Raw genomic sequence first — 21,348 nt, forward strand, 5'->3', positions numbered from 1 at the left:
TATCTCACCCACAGAGAGGAACTGTGGTTCATATGAAAGTTTCTCCTGCTCAGAAATCATCCACCCTTGTTGGCTCTCTCTTTCTTTGCATCTTCTCCCTGATGATCCATCTGTCACTCACCTGCAGCTGATCGTGTACCCACATTGCAGCCACAACATGAGCCGACGGAGACTAAGTGAGTACTGTGTGTGTGTGTGTGAGTCTGTGTGCAGAGCAGCTGCACTTTGATCATATGTTTACACTTTTAGTCTGCAGGGGTGGGAGCAGTTAGGTTAATCAGTACAACCTTTCACAAATTGCCATGTCAATTTTGTAACATAATGACATAATGTAAAAATCAACGTGCAGCTAAAATGATTAAAATAGAAGCTATTTTAGAGACCTGTTTTGCTCTATGTTTGACTCAGCTTGTATATATTTCAGTTCCATATAGTGCATTATTTCAGTTATACAGATGTTATACAGTTATGTTTTGTAAAAGTAAATATTTTATTTAAATAAATTTTAAAAAACTCTATATATTTGATCCTCTGTTAAAAAAAACAGCTTGAACATTTTATCACAAAGTCAAATTTGTGGTACAAAATGCAAAATGCAAAATGCAAAAAGGAAAAAAAATCCCCTTGCATGAGTAATGGCATTTATACATTTATATCCAATATCTGCACATGTACGTCTCACTTCACAGCCGCAAATGGAAACAAAGATTCATCTCATCTGTAGAGCAACACCCCAAACCCCAAGCTCTGCAAAAGGCAATTTACTGTAACAGCTGGGCAGAATGAGAAGAACTTGTTTCTTAAAGCTGCATTAATTGATTTTTTTGCCACTTGGGGGCAGCAGAACAAACTAGCAAATTATCACTTTATTAAATTGTTTGGGCAAACAATTACCTATTAATACATCCAGCACACATGAAGCTACAGATGCTCCAATGTGTAGCAAGTTGCTAACTCTGTCTGCTGTTTTTTGCTAAAACAGCTGCTTGCTATGGCTGGAATTGAGGTCACTGAGAGCAGAGTTTGCAAGACTGAAGAACAAAATAATCACCTACAAGAGGCTAAAAAAAGCTCTGCAGAGCTGAAGGGAACAGTGGAGTTGGGTGATATTTGCTCTATGGCTCACTATCAGTGACCTCTTTTACTTTTATCTGTTTGGCGGCACTTTGAAGTTGCTCAATGTCCTCTTTATCAGATTCTTCATGTTTTTCATGTTGCTGATCTATCTATAATTTTTTCATCCCATTTTTCCATTCTGTATTTCTGTAATTTCTGCTATCTTGTCTATTCTGTACACACAAGCTCTAATGCATGTCCATACTGACAGAAGGATCCCTCCTCTGTTGTTCTTCCTGAGGTTTTGTCCTCTTTTTTTCCCTGTTAAATGTTTTTTTGGGGGGTTCTTCTGTATCCAAATCAAGAGTTGAAAGGGCAGAAGATGTTGTCTTGCTGTACAAATTGTAAAGCCCCCTGAGGAAAATTTGTGATTTGTCATATTGGGCTATACAAATAAAATTGACTTGTCTTTTGCACTACATTGAGTGAGTTTATCCATTAGTAATATAAAAATCTTTGATTAACTCATCCTCTTTAACTTGTTTTCCCCTCCTTATTCTATTCATCCCTTGTTCTCTTCTTTCCACCTTACAATCCCTCTGTCCTTACTGTCACCCATACTCTCAAATTCCTCACACCTCTAGTTTCCTCCATCATCAAATCACCAACTCTGTTGAAATAGCTTTATAAAAACAATTTAGAGGTACAGTGGGTATAGTGGGCTGGTAAAAATACTGACAAATAATAAAAGATTCATTAAAAACTTCATAAATTGCTGTTATAGCCAACAGATATGGACAACATCATATGTTACTACAGTACATAATGATCTTTTTATTTTCTAACTGTTCCCCTCTCCAGGTTTCAAGTGGTTCGGCAGCCTCACCAACCTCTCTTTTCGCCGCTCCGCTGAAAAATCAGACTCCAAGTCCTCCAAGTCAGGATCAAGCGCTGGGAATGAACCTGGAGATTGCAGTGAATGTGGCTCTGTAACCACGGTGAACATGGCTCCAGTTGCTGAGACAACAATGGATGACATGGATGCCATACGCCCTCGGACTGCCAGCTACGTTCGCTCTAGTGAGAACTATACTCACGTGGGCACGCTACCACGGCTACTGATGAAGAGGAAGGACAAGAATAATAAAGGTAAGCAGCAGAGGTTGAGAGTTTAGCATTAATGCTTCAGCCTGGCAATTAATTTTAGTGTCATTTTGTGCAGTATGACTTCTTTCTCACTCTTTTTTTCCTCTGCCTACCCCTGTCTTGCTTATGTTTTGTTATTTCTTATGTCCCTCCCTTCTCTAGGAGGCCCCAGCAGCGTCAAGAAGAGTAAAGACAAAAGCGGCATCAGCAGAAGTCAAAGCCAGCGACCTGCTGGTGACAAAGACCGCGGGCCCCCAAAGCTTGCAGCTGGTTCATCCAAGGTGGCTGGAGATGAGGCTGTGGTTAAAGCAGATGCTGGGCTCAAACAAGACTCTGTAACCGAACCCAAGAGCCAGCAGGAACCTGCAAGCGATATCATAAGCACTGAAAACACCACCTCAGGACCCACACCTGCCTGTGAAGATATGTCGCCATCTGGTGGCTCAAGCACTGATAAGCAGGGCATCACCCAGGCAGGTGCAGATTTCACAACAGATGACCAACCTGAACCCTTGAAAGAAGTGTCATCCCCGCCACTCAGCCAGGAGAACAGTCAGACCCCGCATGAAGGAGAAGACAAAGGAAACCAAAACTCTGACAGCATTTCCAGGTGGGGTTTATACAAATACACTTACATTTTTCTGACAAAGCAAAGATTTTTCTTTCTAAAAACTCACTGAATGAGGAAAGGTAGGTTACTGATTGAGGAGAAGGGGAGAGGACCATCAATTTAAGGACCCTTTTGTTACCCAGACTTAGCACATCATGGTATTCACAGTAGGCTATTATCTCACTAATGCAAGTTTAATTGAAACCATGCAACATACATAAAGAAAATATCTAAGGTTGTACAAATCTATAACATTATAGTGTGCTAGTAGAAGCTATGTGTATCAAATAGTTGGTTGCTTTTTCTTTTACAATAATCCCCGCCCTCACCACAACATATTGCACTTTGGTTAAACAATGAGTGTTTGATGTAGTTTGACCCTGAAATGGAACACACAATCTTCCTCTGTGCAAAGGCTGGATTGCTAGTGCCCCAGGTTTACAGAGTGTCAAGTGGTTGGTGGGTGTATTGAAAATTAGTGCATGCAGTATGCGCCACTAAAGCACAGTGTCAATTTACATGATAGGCCTTAAGGTGGGTCCTGTGTTAAAATCTAGTTTTAGGACCCGTTTTGTGCACATTCATAAATCAGTATTTGATAAGATTACCACATAGCAAATCTTATATTCCAGCATTGAAAAACTGTAGCCTTCACATTACTCTGAGAGTGGTTGAGTGGGGGTTAATGGGGGCCCAGCAGCTCAGTTTTGCCCTTGGGACCCATAACAGGATAATCCCTACTCTGTGCGTTAGCCATGGGCTGCACATCCATGGTTGGAGACTAACCCAGTACCCAGTGGACAGTTTACAGTTTATGCTGACTTTGTTGTGGACGGGACCTGTCTCTGGGGATGGGTATGAGGTGAGACGATAACAGGATTCATTACTTCACTTTCTAAAGGCAGCAGGTAACATTGATTCCTTTTATTGATCGGGTTGCTGGTTTGATGTTTTCTCTTATTTTTCATTGATTCACTCTGACACACAAGAGACTCACAGAAATAAGATTTTTGCATGCTCATCATGTGCATTTCATCATGTCTTAGTTGATTCATCAGCAAAGTCAAAACTTTGTTGAGAGTTTGAGACTAAAATGTACTGTAACTCCTTAAAATTCCCCCTAACCTCCTCCTCCTTGACCTCCTCGTCCTCGTCCTCCCCCTCCTCGTCCTCCTCCTCCTCCTCCTCTCACCCGTGCAGATTGCATTTTCTCGCTGCTTTCCCATGACATGCCAAGGACTCTCTGCCTCCAATATTCCATGCATGATAGCAGAGTGCATGTATCGTGTTACACTGGGATTTGTGTGTGTGTGTGCATGGTTGTAGGCTGTAGTCCTGCTGGCATGCATGGGCGTGCATGTGTGAGCGTGCAACATCAGCCCATTAGTTCAGCACAGGGACCGTGGGAAATATACAGTAGCTCTATAGTGTACTGCAGGTCCCGTATGGGCACATCAAAGAGCTCTCTATGTCTCATCAGTCCTAAATCACAGGTCCTTCCACATCTCAGCCTGACTGTCCATTTCCTTCTGTCATTCTTATTCTGTCTTAGACAGACTGTGCAGCTCTTTACTTCTTTGCCTGAGTTTGCCTGCTTTTCTGGAAAGACAGTGTTGGTGTTTTTGGTGGCTGGTAAGATTTGGCATATTTATGACAGATACATGTAGGGGTTTTGTTCTTTGGTCTCATTGTCCCTCATGGAGCAAAGCATGTTAGCTCCTTTGTTGGGCACTAATTTAAAAAGGGAAGGAAGATGGAGGCTTCCAATGTTAACTCATGTTATGTCATAGCTAGAGCTGAAACAAAAGTCAATTAATGGATTAATTCACTGACAGAAAATTAGCTATTTTGATAATCGGTTAATAATTTCAGTCAGTTTTCAAGCAAAAATGCCAAACATCTGCTGGTTTCCAGCATCTCAAATGTAAGGATTTGAAGAGTTTCTTTGTCAAAAAATAACATAATAATATAAATAAACTGAATTATGTTTTGGTTGTTATAACAAATTAATCATGAAAATAATATGCCACTTAATTGTTAATGAAAATACTTAGTTGCAGCCATAGTCTTAGTCAATTTTAAGTCAATTTTAATCATATACCACAAAATCATAGACAGCTTTACAATGTACAACACATTACGCCCTCTATCTTTACACCCCTTAGTCAGTTGAGGAAAATCTGAAAAAAAACCAAAACAAACTTAATCAGGAATATTCATCGTGGAAGATGATGGGCTGCTTGTACAGACAGAGTTCACAGTAAATAAAATAAAAGTAAAGTAAATAAAACGTCAAGCACATGAGGTAAAATATTAAGGACATATTACTTCTAATAGGTTGAAGAGTTTCAGGGAGAAGTGTAAATGTTTCTTTCAACCCCTCAGTTTATTGTCAGCCGTGACAAATGGACTAGTGCCTCAAGCCACATGTTCCTGCTTTTCAAGCTTTTTCTTTGTTTGAAACATTAATCATACATGAAATGGAAATAAGAATTTCTCCGCAAGTGATTACTGAAGCTATTTGTGTTTTTATTTGCACCGTGAATACTTATTTAAAGCAATTCAGTGTCAAACAGTGATCACACTTTACAATCCAAATCTGACTTACAAGAACAGTTTAAACTGTTAACTCTGTAACTCCAGAGCATAAACAAGGCATATCAGTAAGTGAACCACAGCTGGTATGCTTGACATGGACTGAAGCTCTAATGTAGCACTCAATGGCCTTCTTCCTATCTAGAGATGTGTGCTATTTGTTTTCAAAGCCTCATGTATGATTGGTATGTTTTTGTATTTACAGCTCAATCATATTCTTTCATCTATTTTTTTTCTGGATAAATTCTGATGTTATCAGTGCAAATGACGAAGGCAAATATTCTACACTTGTACAATCATTTTTCCAGCTGAGATCCAGCACAGGAACAGCTTGGGAGGGGAATGTAGTGCTTCTCTGCCGTGGGACCTATTAACATTCCCGAGCCCACTGCCATGATGGGACCCTTTGATCTGGCCTCTGTGGTCATGTGTAACACGGCTTTACTCTGGGCCCTGTGAGACCCATAATGCAATTGGGAGCTGCTCTGATTGATCTTAAAACTTGTCTGGGGGTGTAATTGCCTCTTTTGCGCACTGTCGCTCCATATCACAAAGCCGCACAGCAGTATCCACAATATGTCTCCCAAGACTGTAGCACAGCAGGGCCTTTGACACATGATCTGGTTCCATCATGAGTGTAAAAGTGTGAGTTATGGTGCCTGAGAGATTTAACAGACCAGCACCATATTGAGCAACCTCGGATGCACAGTGGGGTTTGTTATCTATCCATTTTCCATGAAGCTGGACTGCAACAAAATTTTACTCACTGGAGAGGCCGCTGCAGAAGTTGGTCATGGGAATACAGGCGTGTTTTTTGGTCTGTGGTAACATACTCTGCACCTGTTACTAGACAAGATCAAACGCAAGCTTGTGTAAATACTGCATGTGTGTCAAAGCACAATTTCAAGAGGTCTACAGCCTTTTTCCGGTTATTACATTGCCTAACATTCCCTCTCTTTCATCTCTTTTTTTCTTCTTTTCTCCATCTCCCCTCTTTTGCTTTTCTCTCTTTTCGGTCTCTTCAGCCACATGGAGCCAGCAGACACCCAGGCAGAATATGTTCAGGTAAGTCTACTCTGTTCAGTCAGCGATCACATCCAACAATGTTGTCTTTTTAAAATGTAGCTGCAAAATGTTAAATCAATATATACTTGCTCATAGTGATGAATCTAAAGAGAATTTTCACTCGGCTCTGCAGCTCCTCTCAGCTTTACAGAGCTTTATAGTGAGTTTTAGCTCATTGTTTAGCTGTCTGCGGCTGCAGCTTTACTGTTTTGGTTTCACCGTTTTCACAGAAAAAGCTGTAAAAACCCACTGTACACTATTTGCTCTGCACCAAACAGCAAATAAACACAGTTAACAACTAGGTCAACATAGTGGAGCCTTAAGCAGCCAGATATTTCCCTATATTGGACTTACATTCACCAGGTGGACAGAAACACAACTCCAAATGCTAATGTTGCTCTGTAACTGCTGGGTGTGTAAATGACAAACAGTCAACTTAATATCAACCTAAAAGGTGATTATAATTCAGCATCGTGTTCACAACTTGTGTTTGCTGCCCAAAAGTGGCCAGAAAAATCAGTTAATGCAGGTTTAAGATATATGTTACTTGTACTCAGTGCTTTTTCTTCTGCTTAAGCAATATGTCAAGAAAATTAACAGTACTTCTGCTTGATTAAACCACTGCAGCACTCACTGGTATTGAGGATGAATTTGAGAACACTTAGTTTGCTTGTTGAAGGGGCGCTCCATCGATTTATACTTTTGTTAAGTTTGAGACACACACACAAGAGATGGATTTTTAAAAGAATGATCAAAATTGAGGCAGCAGAGGCCAAGATATGCTGAATTTATGTCCGTAGTAGTCAAGCTTCTAAAATACTGGATCCTACACTTCCCTTAATGAAACTAAGTTCTATCTTTTGTTAAATCCTCCCTGCCTGATTAATGCCCACGTCTTTCAAACACCATACCGAAGGTTCCTAACATAGACAGTTATTTTCTTAGACTCCCTACAGAGTCTCAGAGGACATTATACAACCATTTTCACAGGCTGAGTAGTGCTTTTCTTGACAAGTAAACTGATCTTCATTCGTAAAATTGGTGGAGTACCCCTTTAATGGTACAGGAATTGATTATAATTAGACAAACTTAGCAACTTTCCAACTTTTTCCTGCCCATAATAATGTAGAAAAGTCTTTTTTTTTAACTTTTTTGTTTCATCTCTGCATATATAGTATTTATGTCAGACACACCAACACATGCACACACACACACATTTAATGCATGAGAGGCCAGTATAGACACGAGAAATAGTTTTAAACGAGCGACTCATTTTGCATTTCCTTCTCTCTCCACTATTATTGAATTCGATTTTTTAATGTGAGCTTTCAGATGTAATTGTGGCTGATTATTAGCCCTCAGTCTTCAGCAGTTAGGCTCATTTTAGCAGGCTCACTCTGCTTTTAGCCTAATTCAGTCTGCCATTTAGCTAATTGAATTTGGAGTTCAGCAGTGCTACAGTAATGTCAGCGCTGTGCTGTCATCAGGCATGTTGTTCTGCAGCCAGTAGGTGGGGCCATAGACTCGGGTTGTGAACTCCTTAAAGATCAGGGAGAAGCTGTTTCTTGACCTTGGAGATGTATGACAAGGATTCATGCACCATGTGCTTTACACTATAAAACAAATTAACTGAGAGGAGAGTTGTGGAGTAAAATCAAGAGAGTGAAGTTCGAGAAGGAGAGAAGGGAGAGAAGGAAAAAAGAAAAGACTAGTGTACTAGACTAGAAAGAAAGTGTACAGTTGAATGCTTGGGATCTGTTTTTCTATTGATTATACATCACAGACAGGACAGTAGAAGCCTTCTCCTATGACCCTGACCTGTATTCCTTTTGTAAAACAAATACAACCAACAACCTCTGACCACAACAAATTGACGGCACTTAAATCCCACTACACTGCCTCCCTTGTTAGGATTTTATAAGGTTGTAGGCGGAATAACAGCATGTAAGTAGTAAAACAAATGTGTCTGCACTCTGCTTGCCTCAAACATACGTTCAGGACTAATCTTTGATTTTTTTGACCTTTATAAATTTGAGTTACAAGAGTTTGAATTACAGAAAATCTGCATTTTTTGATCACAATCATGGTCACTTTTAGCTGACACCAAATGTCACCTGTCACTTCTGAAGTTTTTTCAATTTTAAATAAGCTTGACATATGTGTGACAGAGTGCTCTTAAGGTGAATTTGAATCATATTTCATGCATGTAATATTTAATGAACACACACAAGCACTTAGGGAGTAGGGAAACTGGCTCCTGCTTTGAACGCCAACTCACCTACATTTTATTTCCTGCAAATTCAAGTCCCCCAGCATGTTTTGTCACCCAAATTTGTTTCTTCTTTCCTTTTCTCGCCCTCACACACCACAACAGCCCCTCCCAACACCCCCCACCCTCCAAAAGCTGCCAGCAATCCCTCCATCTCCTTCCATTTCTCTGAAACATTTATGACAGCTGATGTTTAAATCAGGAGTTGCATGGCCTCAGTGTTCCCTGTTATAATGGGAAAGACCAGGCCAGCGACTCTACTTCAGCTTATCACACACACACACACACACGCACACACACACACACACACGTACACACACGTACATACACACATAAAAATGAAAATCGGACAAAGTGAGACAGAGAGAAAGACAGACAAACTGATCTGATCTGAATATGCTCAAAGAAAATAGGCGATCAGTAAGCAAAGCCCCCAAAGCATTCAGGACAAGCTCTTCATCTTTCAGGCTTTATCATAAAATATCTATCATCATTCATTTTTCATGCGGACGCACGGCTGGTCAAGCAATATCTGCTGGGTTTGTTTTTGTGACTTTTGAGTGAAAGAAGTAGCTTTAAAATGGTTTGTGGCTGATGGAAAAAACAGGCCTGACCCTAATCAAATCTAAATGTTCAGTCTCAGTATGTGTGTGTTTTTTTTGAACAGTTAGTGCGTATGACGTGTAAATGTGTGGCTACTTGGTTGTGATTGTGTGTGTTTGTTTTTCGCCTGTAACCCAGCCTTGTTTTGTCTCCTGCCCTACAGTATTTAGTGGTTTGGTGGTAGATTGAAGAGAGGGGCAGGAGGGGGGAGGTGGAAAGGGTTGGTCCTTATGAGGTTTATTAACATATGTCTGGCACAAGACACACACTGCAGCTCGTAAAAAAATTGTGTGTGTATGCGTGTGTGTTTGCATGCGTGTGTGTGTGTGTGTGGAGGAGCTCAGCTGTGTATTTGTGCATTACTGCATGTTTGATTATGCGAATGGTTTGAATTTCCAAAATCTGTATTCATCTGTGTGTCTGCCGCCCAATTAAATTAAGGCAGTGCCCTGTGGGTGTGTGTGTGTGTGTCTGTGGGTGTGTGTTTGTCTGTGGGTGCGTGTGTGTTTGTGTGTGCCTGTGACTATTACAGTAGATTGAATTAATGTGGTGCCTCTGTAAATGAGATGGGGTGTAAAATGTCAGGGTTGGCCCTCGGTTACACACCCCTGCAAAATTTTAAGTCACTGTTCCAGACAGACACACACACACAATACAGACAATGTCTGCGCACACAGACACATACGTCATGTTTACTGAAAGGCTTTTGACATCTTGGATAATTGCATGAATTATTTTATTTAGGTCACCAAATAGCCCAGATAGATTATATAGATACAGATATACGGCACACTACCCTTTTATGGTACATAGTTATCTTTAAGACTAAGAACATGGACATAATAACAGAAACACCTTAATAACGCAACATAATACAATCTCCTGCAGTAAAGACCAGTTTGATGAAAACCACAATGTTCAGAGTTTAATATCATTTGAACTTTTTATTCATTTTTTCCCATTACTTCAAATGTAATTGTTCAGTATTTGCAAATGAACTGCTAGCAATTAATGGCACCACATGCACTGATTTGGGCTAAATGCTAATGCCAGAACGCTAACACGCTTACAATGACGATGCTAGCATGCTGATGTTTAATGGATATAATGTCTACCATGTTCCACATCTTACTCTAGTGTGTTAGCATGCTAACATTTGATAATAAGCAGTAAACACAGAGTGCAGCTGAGGCTGATGGGAATGGCATTACTTTTGCACGTATTTCATCATAAATCAAAGTAATTGAATTTGTTCAATTACTTTAAAATTTTGACTGGTTGGTTGCACCAGATGAAAAGTTAAGGGATCACCAAAGCGAATATGGATATCTGTGCTAAATTTCATGTCAATCAGTTCAAAGGTTGTTGAGACATTTCACTTCTAAAAGAGTCTCATGGTGGCAGTAGAGGAAAAGTCATGGGATCACCAAAGTTTTTAGGATTCATCTCCTGGGAACCATGAATATAATGTCATGGCAATCTATCCAATTGTTGTTGAGACATGTCAGTTTGGACCAAAGTGGTGGAACAACTGACAAACTCTACTGTTGCTTAAAATGCTGACTGTCACCGAGCACACTTCACTAATTAGTTTTCAACTTTTGAATGACTCATTGTTCAGCTGCCTTTTGTAATTATGATTTACAGCAGTCACTGCCTGCACGACTAACGCTTCAGTTGCAAACACTGAAAAAAAAAAAGAAGTGACGTGGTGGAGAAAATTATCTCAAAAATCATAATACCACATGCAAAATACAAGAAAACTGCATCAGGAAATAGGCTCAGTGATTACAAGCAGACCATCAGCTACACTGACTGAAAGTTGCACTTTGTTAGATATTTGCTACACAAACTGCAGCCTCAAGAATTCCTGAGAGTCTCAGCAAAACAATCATTATAATCTTCACCAAACTGATATTTACTGCCGGGCCATTATATTCTTAGGTTTCTGTTATTTTGTCCATCCTCCTCAAGGTCAGCATGCTCATGCCACAAAGCAGTAGACAAGGTAGAGAACAGTCACACAGACAGTGAAAGTATTACAAACTGTTTTATTCTCATGTTAAACATGTGTCTAGTTGCTAAAGCAGCACATTTACATAAGGTTTAGTCATTTTAATACAATTAAAACAAGACAGCTGATTTTTAATTGTGCTATTTCACACCGAAACAAGCATTTTTCCACACGCTTGTGCAGACAAAGTCGCTGCATTTCCACCGGGCCTCTTTCACCCCCTGCATCATTACTGCAGGCTGATGTTTCAAACGGGCTTTGAAACACATATCTGGTGGTTCGATACGGATTAACCAGTTGGTGAAAAGGGTCCGCCCTGTGAAAACACACTGATGACAATCAGACACACACACAGATCATTAGCCGTGCCCTCCTAACCCCCAGTGGAGCCCGGCCTTTGTTTTTAGACACACACGTGTGCACACACAGACACACATGAGGATATGTGTGCACATATAATCTTGATCTGCCCTCGGTGTGTCTCTTTTCATCTCTCACACGCATGCACGTGCACACGTTTTTTCTCTCTTCCCTTTCACACTCTCTCACTCTCACTGTCTGTATTCTTTACCTCTCTCTCTCTTTCTATCTTTGTGTCTCTCTCTCTCTCTCACACACACACACTCCTTTCATTAGTGGGATGCTCGCAGGCACATGCCGGGATTCTCCATTGTGCTCCTTATCAGCCCGCGGGATGGGGTTCACTAATTAATATTTAACTGAAGACCGCCTCCAAGCAGGGAAAGAGATGTAGAGATAGAGGACTGGAAGGAGGAGATGGCCATGGAGGAGAAGGGGAAGGACGGAGGAGAGGAGGGAGGGAACGAGAAGGATCAGAGAGAGGAGGAGGCTGGAAGGAGGAGGTCAGGCGAGTGATGAGCAGTCGGGATAAGGAGGCAGGATGAGGGGAGGAGCATGGTGATAAGAAGGGTTGGAGAAAGGTTGGATTTGATAGAGCATGGAGAGAGGGAGTTGAGGGGGAAAGAGAAAGGATGGGTTTAATGAATGGATAACAGTAGGAGAAGTGAAGAAGCATGTGAATGTGGAGAAGAAAAAAAAGATGGATGAAATGAATTTAAAGGAAGCAATAGTGGAAACTAAGTAAGGAAGAAAGAGAGAAAGAAAAAGAAACAAGATGGTTCAGGGTAATGGAGTGTAGAAGACAGACATAGAAGTAAGAGTGAGGCCGTCTTTCGTCCTCCCAAAGGCACAAAATGGGACAAAGTTACGACCTACTGTGTGTCTGCAGAGAGTTCAATTTATTACATTAACATCTTAAATGATCTGGTGCAGTGAAGATTAGACCTGGATGATATGACCTGCGGCACACTGTATATCATGATAAATTGTCACATTTAACTCCAGGCTGAAATATGCGACAATAACTGATTTTAATACATTGGCACATAGTATTTCCTTTCTTTTCTGAGATGTAAAACAATCAAATTTAGGTCTGCAAGAGTTTCATAATATTTCAATGAATTCAGTTTATTGTTCAGCCCCTATTTCAGATGTGTTTCTTCTCAGTTTCTGGAGAAAAGTAAGTAAAAAGAGCAACTTTACTGAAGCACCAGAATATCCACCCTTGAGTGTTATATCACAATGCAGATCACAATACATTTTTTTTTCTCCGTATCAAATATTTTCAGACTCAGTTGTGGTGAATCTGTTGCTTTGCTTTGATGTCACAGCTCCCCTACGGCAGCCGTTTGATATCTGTTTGACTTAAGTTAATTCATCTGAGGAGGCAACGTGACATGTGGAAACACAAGATAGAGCTACCAAACACTCATAATAAAAACGTGCTTCTCTTGGTCGGACTCTTTCACTTGTGCAAATCATAAATACTTGTTAAGACGGAGCCATAATGGGCTGCAATTAGGAGGTGGAATGTAAAAAGTATAAATTTTAAACAGTATCATTTCATGGACTGGCTTTTAGCTAATGCACCTTCCAGAACAATACATTTTCATTATATGACATGTCTGAGTGGGAATTACACCCCTAACGTTCAACAAGCTCAGAGCCATATCCCGACCATCTATGTTTTATACTCTGCATCCATCATAGTGGCACATGTGTTTTTTTTCCCTACATCATGCATTTTGAGTTTGTGTGTGTGTGTGTGTGTGTGTGTGTGTGTGTGGCGCAGCAGCCAGATGAAACACGCTGTATGTTGTGATTGTTTTGGCATGGTATTACAGAGGATTGAGGGAAGGAAAGCACAGGGCCCCTCTTATGAGATTATTTGTGCCCCTGCTGTGTAATCTGTCTAATCCAACGCAGGATGATTTGAGATTACATTAAGAGGAGATGCTGCAGTTAATGAATCCATCCTGTGTCTTGTAACTCCTTATCTATCGGCTCCCCTTTTTCTTTCTGCCTGTGACCCACTAGTGTGCATTCAAGAGGCAGATTAGCAAAGTGATTGCTGGCATCATCTGATGCTTGAGTGTTTGTGTGGCGGAGAGATGACCTCGAAGGCAAAATAAGAAGAAAGAAAAAGGGAGCGTGCAGTGTTTTTTTTTTTCTCTCTTTTTTTTTTGTGACCTGTTGTGCTGCATGTTTTCTCTCCCTCTCTGACGATGTCTCTCTCTTGCGTTATGCCTCCCTGCAGTGGTGCAGACTGAACTAAATGCAGTGTCAGAATTTTGGATGCTGTCAAGGCTCTCGCAGTGTTGCCATGGTGAAGCGTCCTCGATGATGTCACTCGCTCAGGCCTCTGGAGACAGAGCCCCACCCCTTCTGACATCTCTCTGCCGGCATGTGTGCCTGTGTTTGTGTGTGTGTGTGTGTGTGTGTGTATGTGTCTGTATGTGAAATGGGCCGGTGAAAATCACACTGTGTTATCCTTTAAACACCTGCCTGTGTGTTTCAGTCTATAATGAGCTGTCTAGCTGCAGTCTGCATGGCATTTTAGAGACACATCATTATATTCTGCTACACACACACACACACACACACAGAAAGATAACATTTCTGTCAACATTATTTCACCACAGGAACCAATATATGTTGCTCCTGCTATTTCCAGTAATATAATGGTGTGTGTGTGTATGTGTGTGTGTAGACATGTAGGTGGAATAAAAGGTGTGAATTTGCATTCAAGCCTCTGTGTGTGTGTGTGTGTGTGTGTGTGTGTGTGTGTGTGTGTGTGTGTGTGTGTGTGTGTGTGGTGGGGGGCACCCCTGTTGGGTTCCTTTCACGGCTTAAGAAAGGTTAGATTCCTTTGGGAGCCTGCGCTCCTCCTCCTCCTCCTCCTCTTTCTCTCCCTCTACCCGCATCTTCTTCATTCATTGTCTTGTCTTTTAATTATCTTTTCTCTCCCTCCTCCCATCTTGTCCTTACTTTCTCCCCGTTTTAACTCCCTCCATCGTCCCTCTCTCTCTCTCTCTCCCCCCTTTACCCCGTGTCAGCATTGTCTCAGCGCTGAAGCGAGGGTCGTCGGGTGGGTAGGTGGGTGGGTGGGATCCGCCTGCAATTCGACAGCACTCCTCTCTGCTTGTGCTTGCCAGCATTCAACCCCCCCCTCACCCCACCCCTCCCACCTCCCTGTCCCCCCCTCCACCCTCCCTCCATCCATCCCTCCCACCCTCTCTCCCATCGGTCCGCCCTCCCCCCACCCACACTCCCTTCATCAGTAAGCAATGAGGTAATCCCTAGCAGCCGCGTGAAGTGCAGCAAGTGCAGTGAGAGGGAGAGAGAGAGAGAGAGAGAGGAAGGAGCGAGAGGTAGCAGAAGCGACAGAAGCCGGTGCAGGGCAGAAGCAGCGGAGATGTCAGGAGCTGTAATATCACTAGCTGTTATCAGTACCAGCTGTTAGCAGCTCGCTCGGAGCTAATAGCTGATGTGGTTACCAGCAGATGCTTGCAAGCTGTAGCTGTGGTGTTAGCTGTTTTAGCTTTCTAGCCTGGTTTTGTAGTGTGGTGGCACTATGTTGAGGGGCTGTTAGCCAGACAGAGAGGCAGGCAGGCGAAGAGGCAGGCAGGGGTGGGACAGGCTTAGCCCGGGGGGGGGCTGTGGTTTTGTATCGGACACCCTGGGTGGGGTAGAGAGAAAGAAGAGGTAAGGAGACAGAGAAGAGAAGAAGAAGAAGAGGAAGAGGGAAGTGAGAAGAGAGGTGAAGCAAGGGGAAACAGAGGAAGGAACAAGGGGGAAAGGTTTGAGGAAAGGTAGCAGAGGAAGGTGTGAACCCACCATGACGGAGAGGTGTAGTCTGTGGAGTGCCCTGTCGGCCGCAGCATGCTGCTTTTACCGGGGATCCTTCATGCAGGTGCAGGTGAGTGGACATCTCTGTGTGTTCTGCGTGTTGTGGTACCGAAACAGAGAACCTACGCTTCCTAAAGTGCATGTGGCATATGTATGTACTGTTTTCATACACTGTCCAAGTGTCTTTATGTTTGGCAAATGTGTCTATGCGCACGTGTGTGTGTGTGTGTTTGGAGGTTTATGCTTGTGTGTGTATTCACGGGAGGTGAGCTCACTGTTGGCTCCTCTCCTGTCCCGGTGTTACACAGTATTTGGTGACCCATCAGATTCTGTGACCAGCAGTATTGAAAGAAGTAAGAGCCTAATATATATATGATATATTAAATAAATATAGCAAAGTACATTATTAACACTGATGAGTCGATGTATACGCAGCATTTTATTATTCATTTAATATATCAGTCATAGCCTTATTTTCTGCAAAATTAGTACTTTTACTTTGTAGTACTTCAAGTAAATTCAGCTGGTAATACTTCTTTACTTTTACTTAACTAGGACTTTAAATGCAGGAGGATTTTTACTTGTAATGAAGTATTTTTACATTGTGGTATTGATACTTTTACTTAAGTAAAGGATCTGAGTACTTCTTCCAACACTGCAGGTCACAGAATCTGATGGGTCACCAAATACGGTGTAACACCGGTAATGTCAGCCTGCCTGCTAACTGGCAGACTGATGATATCATAGAGGCTGTACAGTACTTGGGTGTCAGATGGACTGTGTGAAATCACAGCGTGGAGAGAGATAGAGGGGAAAATGGTGAGGGAGGAAGGGGTTTTGTATGTGTGATATGAGGAAAAAAAGAGGTCTGACAGTTGTGTTTTTTGCGTATGAGAGGGAGAGAAAGCATGTGAAGGGTACAGTTGAGTGAAGCATACGGTATCAGTTTAACTTTGGTCTAATTATGGCTCGGTGCTTGAAACATAATATGTGACCTTATTCCTGGGACAAAATGACACCTACAGTAGATATTGTATGTATATACAGTACTATACAATATATTTCTGCCATGTTTAATGTGTAATATTAGATGATGTTTGAGGAAAAGCTTGTAGTCTTTTTAAATGTCAACTTTTCTGGGACAAACTGAATCAGGTGCTTTTCTTGGTTTTATCTGTCAGAGTTGCTTTGGTATTAAAAAACAAAACAAATCTCAAACATGGATGGATTTTACATGACAGCAGTGATAAAAGAAGAGAGTACAATGCATTGGTTAATAGATGAGATAATGGGAAATTTTAGACTATGGGGAACCAAAGGATGTTATTGCCTGAGGTTATGATACTGAGCTGGACTGAAGTGATTGTAGTAGCAGAAGAAGTAGAAGCTTCTCTTCTCTTCTCTTCTCTTTTATTCTTTCCGCTGCGCTGTTTGTAGCCGACTATGTTGATATAATTATGGCTTCAAGTGGGAAAGCCACAGAGTTGAGTTTGTGTGTGTGTGTATGTGTGTGGTTAAACTGTATTTTTAGGGCAATAATCCTGATGTTAGGTGTTGGCGTGTCCTACCTTGTTCCTGCCAACAGGATGATTCGTCAGTGTGACAACTGGCTGAGACAGTTGGTGTCTTCATCCTGGATTACTTTTAGTTGATTTGTCGTTCTAAAAAGAAATGTCTCTCCTAGATATAGTCATTGCCTCGCTTCTTTATAGCTTTTTGAGTCATCTGCTTTTGTTTAGAGTGAAGTGTTTCAAAGCTCAGAGTAATGAAGTTATTCTAATTAAATCTGTCATGGGGTTCATGTGTAGTGGTGGTTGTGGAAGAGGTGTGTGTGTGTGTGTGTGTGTGTGTAAGCGGAGGGGTAAATTAATTAGCCGTTGCTGAATGGTGAAGAGTTAATTGGGAGCCTTTCTATTGTAAAAAAAAACAGAAAATTCTCTGCAATTTGGATTTGTTTACAAACAGTCTGATTTTGTCTGTAGACCAAAATTGATTCCCCGATCCATTCTAATTAAAGATAGTCTGTCAAGCACAATACTGTGTGTCATGTAACCCAAACACTAGTGTCTGTTACACAGAGAAGCGATGCTTTAATCATTACTTGTTCTGCACATTCAATGTCATATTGATGCTTTTTCTTTGCCTCCAGGGGGTAATCATTTCTTACAATATTTACACTTGTATTACTTTTCTCTCAGACACCCTGCCATGTGTGATTGCAGCTTCTTTTTATCTGGAAAAAATAAGGATTAGTTACTGTCTTCGCTGGTGTATGAAAGTCTGAATGCTCAGGGGAACAAGGAACGTTGATTTCTATCGTCTTATCAATGTTTTAACCCCCAAAAAGCTGAATATTTTCACTTTGGGAAAGTAAGGTTTACTGCTGTCATCGCACTCATTTTGATGAGAATTGATCAGTTGTTGAGGTATAGTTTTGTGCTTATTTGTTGATTGGTAACTGTATGTCACTACCGGTGCAGTACTGTTTAAAAATGATGTCTTTCAACTCAGTTCTCGGCAGGTAATAAAATACACCTCTGCCGAATAATGCATCTGCACTGTAACTTTAATTCTGGAGATCTATGTATCAAATGGTTTTACCAGCACATATTTTGTGCCGTTTTGGCTCGACGGTGTGAATTTCATACATTTAATAATGACCTAAGCTGAAATAATAGAGGATGCGTTACTCAGCAGCAATAATCAGTTCTGCTGAAAACTGCGCGCACCAATTAACACTCAGTAACGGCATCAAAGTTTGATAGGAATCAAACGGCTTTATCAGCACATACTTTATTTGATCGACTATGACAGAGTGAATTTGACACATTTATTTTTCCACATTTAAAAAACTCATTTATTATAACTATCTGAAATCCTATGCTTAAAAACACATCAACAAAGAAGACAGAAGAGTTCACCCTAAGAAATATTGAGAGATTAATCAAGGAAACCTTGTAAATTTCAGCCATATCAAGGAAATGCTACTACTGAGTCTAATAAAACATTCATGACCCTAAACATTCAAAAATTATAGACTTCAGATCATTTATCATCATTGATGAACCTGACAAAGAAGATTATATTGTTGTTAAGCAGCAGCAGCCAGAACTCAGCATAACACCGATCCCAAAGCAGTGTGTGTGAAAATGTTTATATACCACATTAATTCTTAATGATTTGAATGAGAAACCCAAAAATTAACATCTACTAGTACTTTTTCCCATCAAAACTAAAACAGACCTTTTTAAAAATATCACGTGTTGTTCAGGATGTTGTGCGAGTAATTACGTTGTATATCTCTTCGCTGTCTGTGCACGACTGATGACTGCAGACCGTCTTGTTAACGCTGGTTGTTGCATCGTGGGCGTTCATTAGTGGTCCGTAACCGCAAAATAAACACAGATATAGTTGCGATGTTAACAATTAAGTTTTAAAGCCACAATTTCTGCCCAAACAGGGTGAAATACTGTACTTTTTTTTTTTTTTTTTTTTTAATGAATTTCTTCACAAGTGACATGCAGCGATGGTGTTGATCCAGTGACAGTGGTGTGTGTGACCTCAACTCATCAGCTGTATCAGTGGAGAGAGATTACACTTGATCCCCTGGTCTAGACTGCAGTATGCTAACTATGAACACACACCACACACACATATACAGACATGCAGCTTAACCATTGTGTCTGCATTATACCCAGTGATTCCAGCGCGTCTCTGTAACTGGGACAATGTAACTGCCCGCTGGACTCCTGCAGCGGTGAAACCCCCCTCCCCCCCCCCCCTCCGCCCCTTCCCATCAGCCCCCGAGAAAAACACACACAGACAGACACACACACACACACACAAATACATAAACAGATGCACAGACACAAAAGTACACAGAACTGTCCCCTCCCCTTCACTTTGATTGTTTTTTGAAGTTAATCCTTTTTTTCTGCCAGCCACTTTCCCCCCTCCTTCCTTCCCTCCCTCCCTCCCCCTCGCTCTCTCTCTCTCTCTCTCTCTCTCCTCCTCCTCCCACTCCGACTCTGTAGCCTCATTCCCCGCTGACCCCACCAGCGTGTGGCCGCCATCATGCCAGCCAGCAGCCGGTCCCTCTGTCCTTTAGCATTCCTGCAGCATCGACTCTATGTGGTACATACGACCTCCAACCCTGCAACATGTCACCTCTCTGCCGGCCAGTCCCATGCACAAGTTTCTGTTTGTGCAAACAGATTCTCAGGGAATCAGAAGCTCATTATGTGTCCGGATGGAAAGTTTTAGTCATGTTGTCATAAAAATATACAGTAGCCCTAATTTTAGTCCCCTTTTATAGCTCCTTAATCGTACTCAGTGAAGTATACAAGGCTCATTGTTTTGGGTTTTTTACTTATTTCCTTAGGAAAATACCCTGATTTTTTTTCAAAAGTAGTTGACAAAAGACTTAGATAGACATAGTTTTTTGTCTGGACTCGATGTCCCTGTGCACCCAGAGCTTGTTGTATTTCCTGCTGCTAGAGGATCATGATTGTCTAAATTTACAGTAAATGAAAGACTCGTGTGATGAGGGAAGCTGAGAAAATCAGTTATAGAACATTGAAACATACATTAAAAAAAAGAGGATAAATCCAAATAAGCTGCTGATTATGCTCCAGTCCATTTAACCCTTTCATGCATAGTGGTCACTACAGTGGACAGCTATTCAAAAGCCGTTTTCTTTGATATGCATGGCTTTTGATGGTATAGTTGCACATCAGCCACCACAGTGGACTCTAGTGTGTCATCCCATGTTTAAAAAAAATGAAGTTCAAATATTTTTATTCATGCCTAAAGGGGAATAAAAACACTTAGGAAAAAAAATCCTGACTGAGGTTATTATAATTCATGCATGAAAGGGTTAAGTAAGTTCACAGTAATGAACGGGGCCCCGTTTCCGACACTGTATCCAGTTCTCCAGTCCTTAAGTAAATGATGCACATGTTTTTTTTTTTTTGGTCTGAGATTGTGCAACATCTAGTGGGGCTGAATGTCGTACAGCACCTTTTAAATGTATGACAATAAACTGATAAATTCACAGATTCTGTCAAATTAAAAACTGGAAACATTGAGCCCTAGTGATACATATATAAGCCAGATAGTCGTAGAAGTCCATTTATTAAATGTAGCAGGAGGATTTTTTCCAGAAACCCTGCAACAAATAGATCATACATATTAAACTTTCCAGCTTTATTACATTTATGTCCCTTCTGTACGTCTCCACGCTTTATCTCTTCTCCCCAAGAGCAGGTCAGAGTTTAATAAGAGAAATTGAACTTGGTAGCGTGTTGGTGTTATGTCCTTTCTAAGTCCTCTATATGATGTTTATATCTCCACTTTGATGTTATTAGTTTTACAGTAATAAAATCAAACGTACTCCACGAGGGCGACATCTAGTATTCTTTTGAAGTGTTTCATGCGTCCTCTCCTCTCGCATGTTAGATGTTGGATCTAGTTTCAGTGATGTCTGATGTTGTGCACTAATATTTTTTTTTTTGTTTAGCTTAGAAAGATAACATAGTCTTTCTATAATAGGAAGAGTTTGGCTGGTTTTAGTCCACTCAGTCAGTCACAGCAGGTTAACCAGCAATCATCTTGTCAGTCAGGTCCCCGGGGGTCCCGGTAATTTAGTATTAGCTTTACCCATCACCCCACTCTCTGTCTAGTCAGCGCTAAGCTAGCTGTAGGAGATACGGCCTTGCTAATGCTTTTATGTGTGTGTGTGTGTGTATCAGTCTGTCCAAGCCAGAAAGGGAGCCCAAGCCA

General features: G+C 41.2%; 1 protein-coding gene across 3 annotated transcripts in view; it reads left to right on the forward strand.

Moving 5' to 3' along the window:
* sh2d3ca (SH2 domain containing 3Ca) overlaps positions 1 to 21,348 on the forward strand; it is a 59,919-nt gene continuing 38,571 nt past the window's right edge. For 2 of the 3 annotated variants that reach the window (XM_044334007.1, XM_044334008.1), the window contains exons 1-4: positions 1 to 176; positions 1,918 to 2,205; positions 2,365 to 2,812; positions 6,433 to 6,472. In XM_044334007.1, coding sequence (XP_044189942.1) covers positions 158 to 176; positions 1,918 to 2,205; positions 2,365 to 2,812; positions 6,433 to 6,472 — 795 coding nt within the window. In that variant the 5' untranslated portion in view covers positions 1 to 157. Of the gene's footprint in view, positions 177 to 1,917; positions 2,206 to 2,364; positions 2,813 to 6,432; positions 6,473 to 14,993; positions 15,638 to 21,348 lie in introns of those variants that run through there. The other variant, XM_044334009.1, reaches the window with a different exon arrangement.

The sequence above is a fragment of the Thunnus albacares genome, chromosome 18 (assembly GCF_914725855.1).
Source record: "Thunnus albacares chromosome 18, fThuAlb1.1, whole genome shotgun sequence".
NCBI classification, from domain to species: Eukaryota; Metazoa; Chordata; class Actinopteri; order Scombriformes; family Scombridae; genus Thunnus; species Thunnus albacares.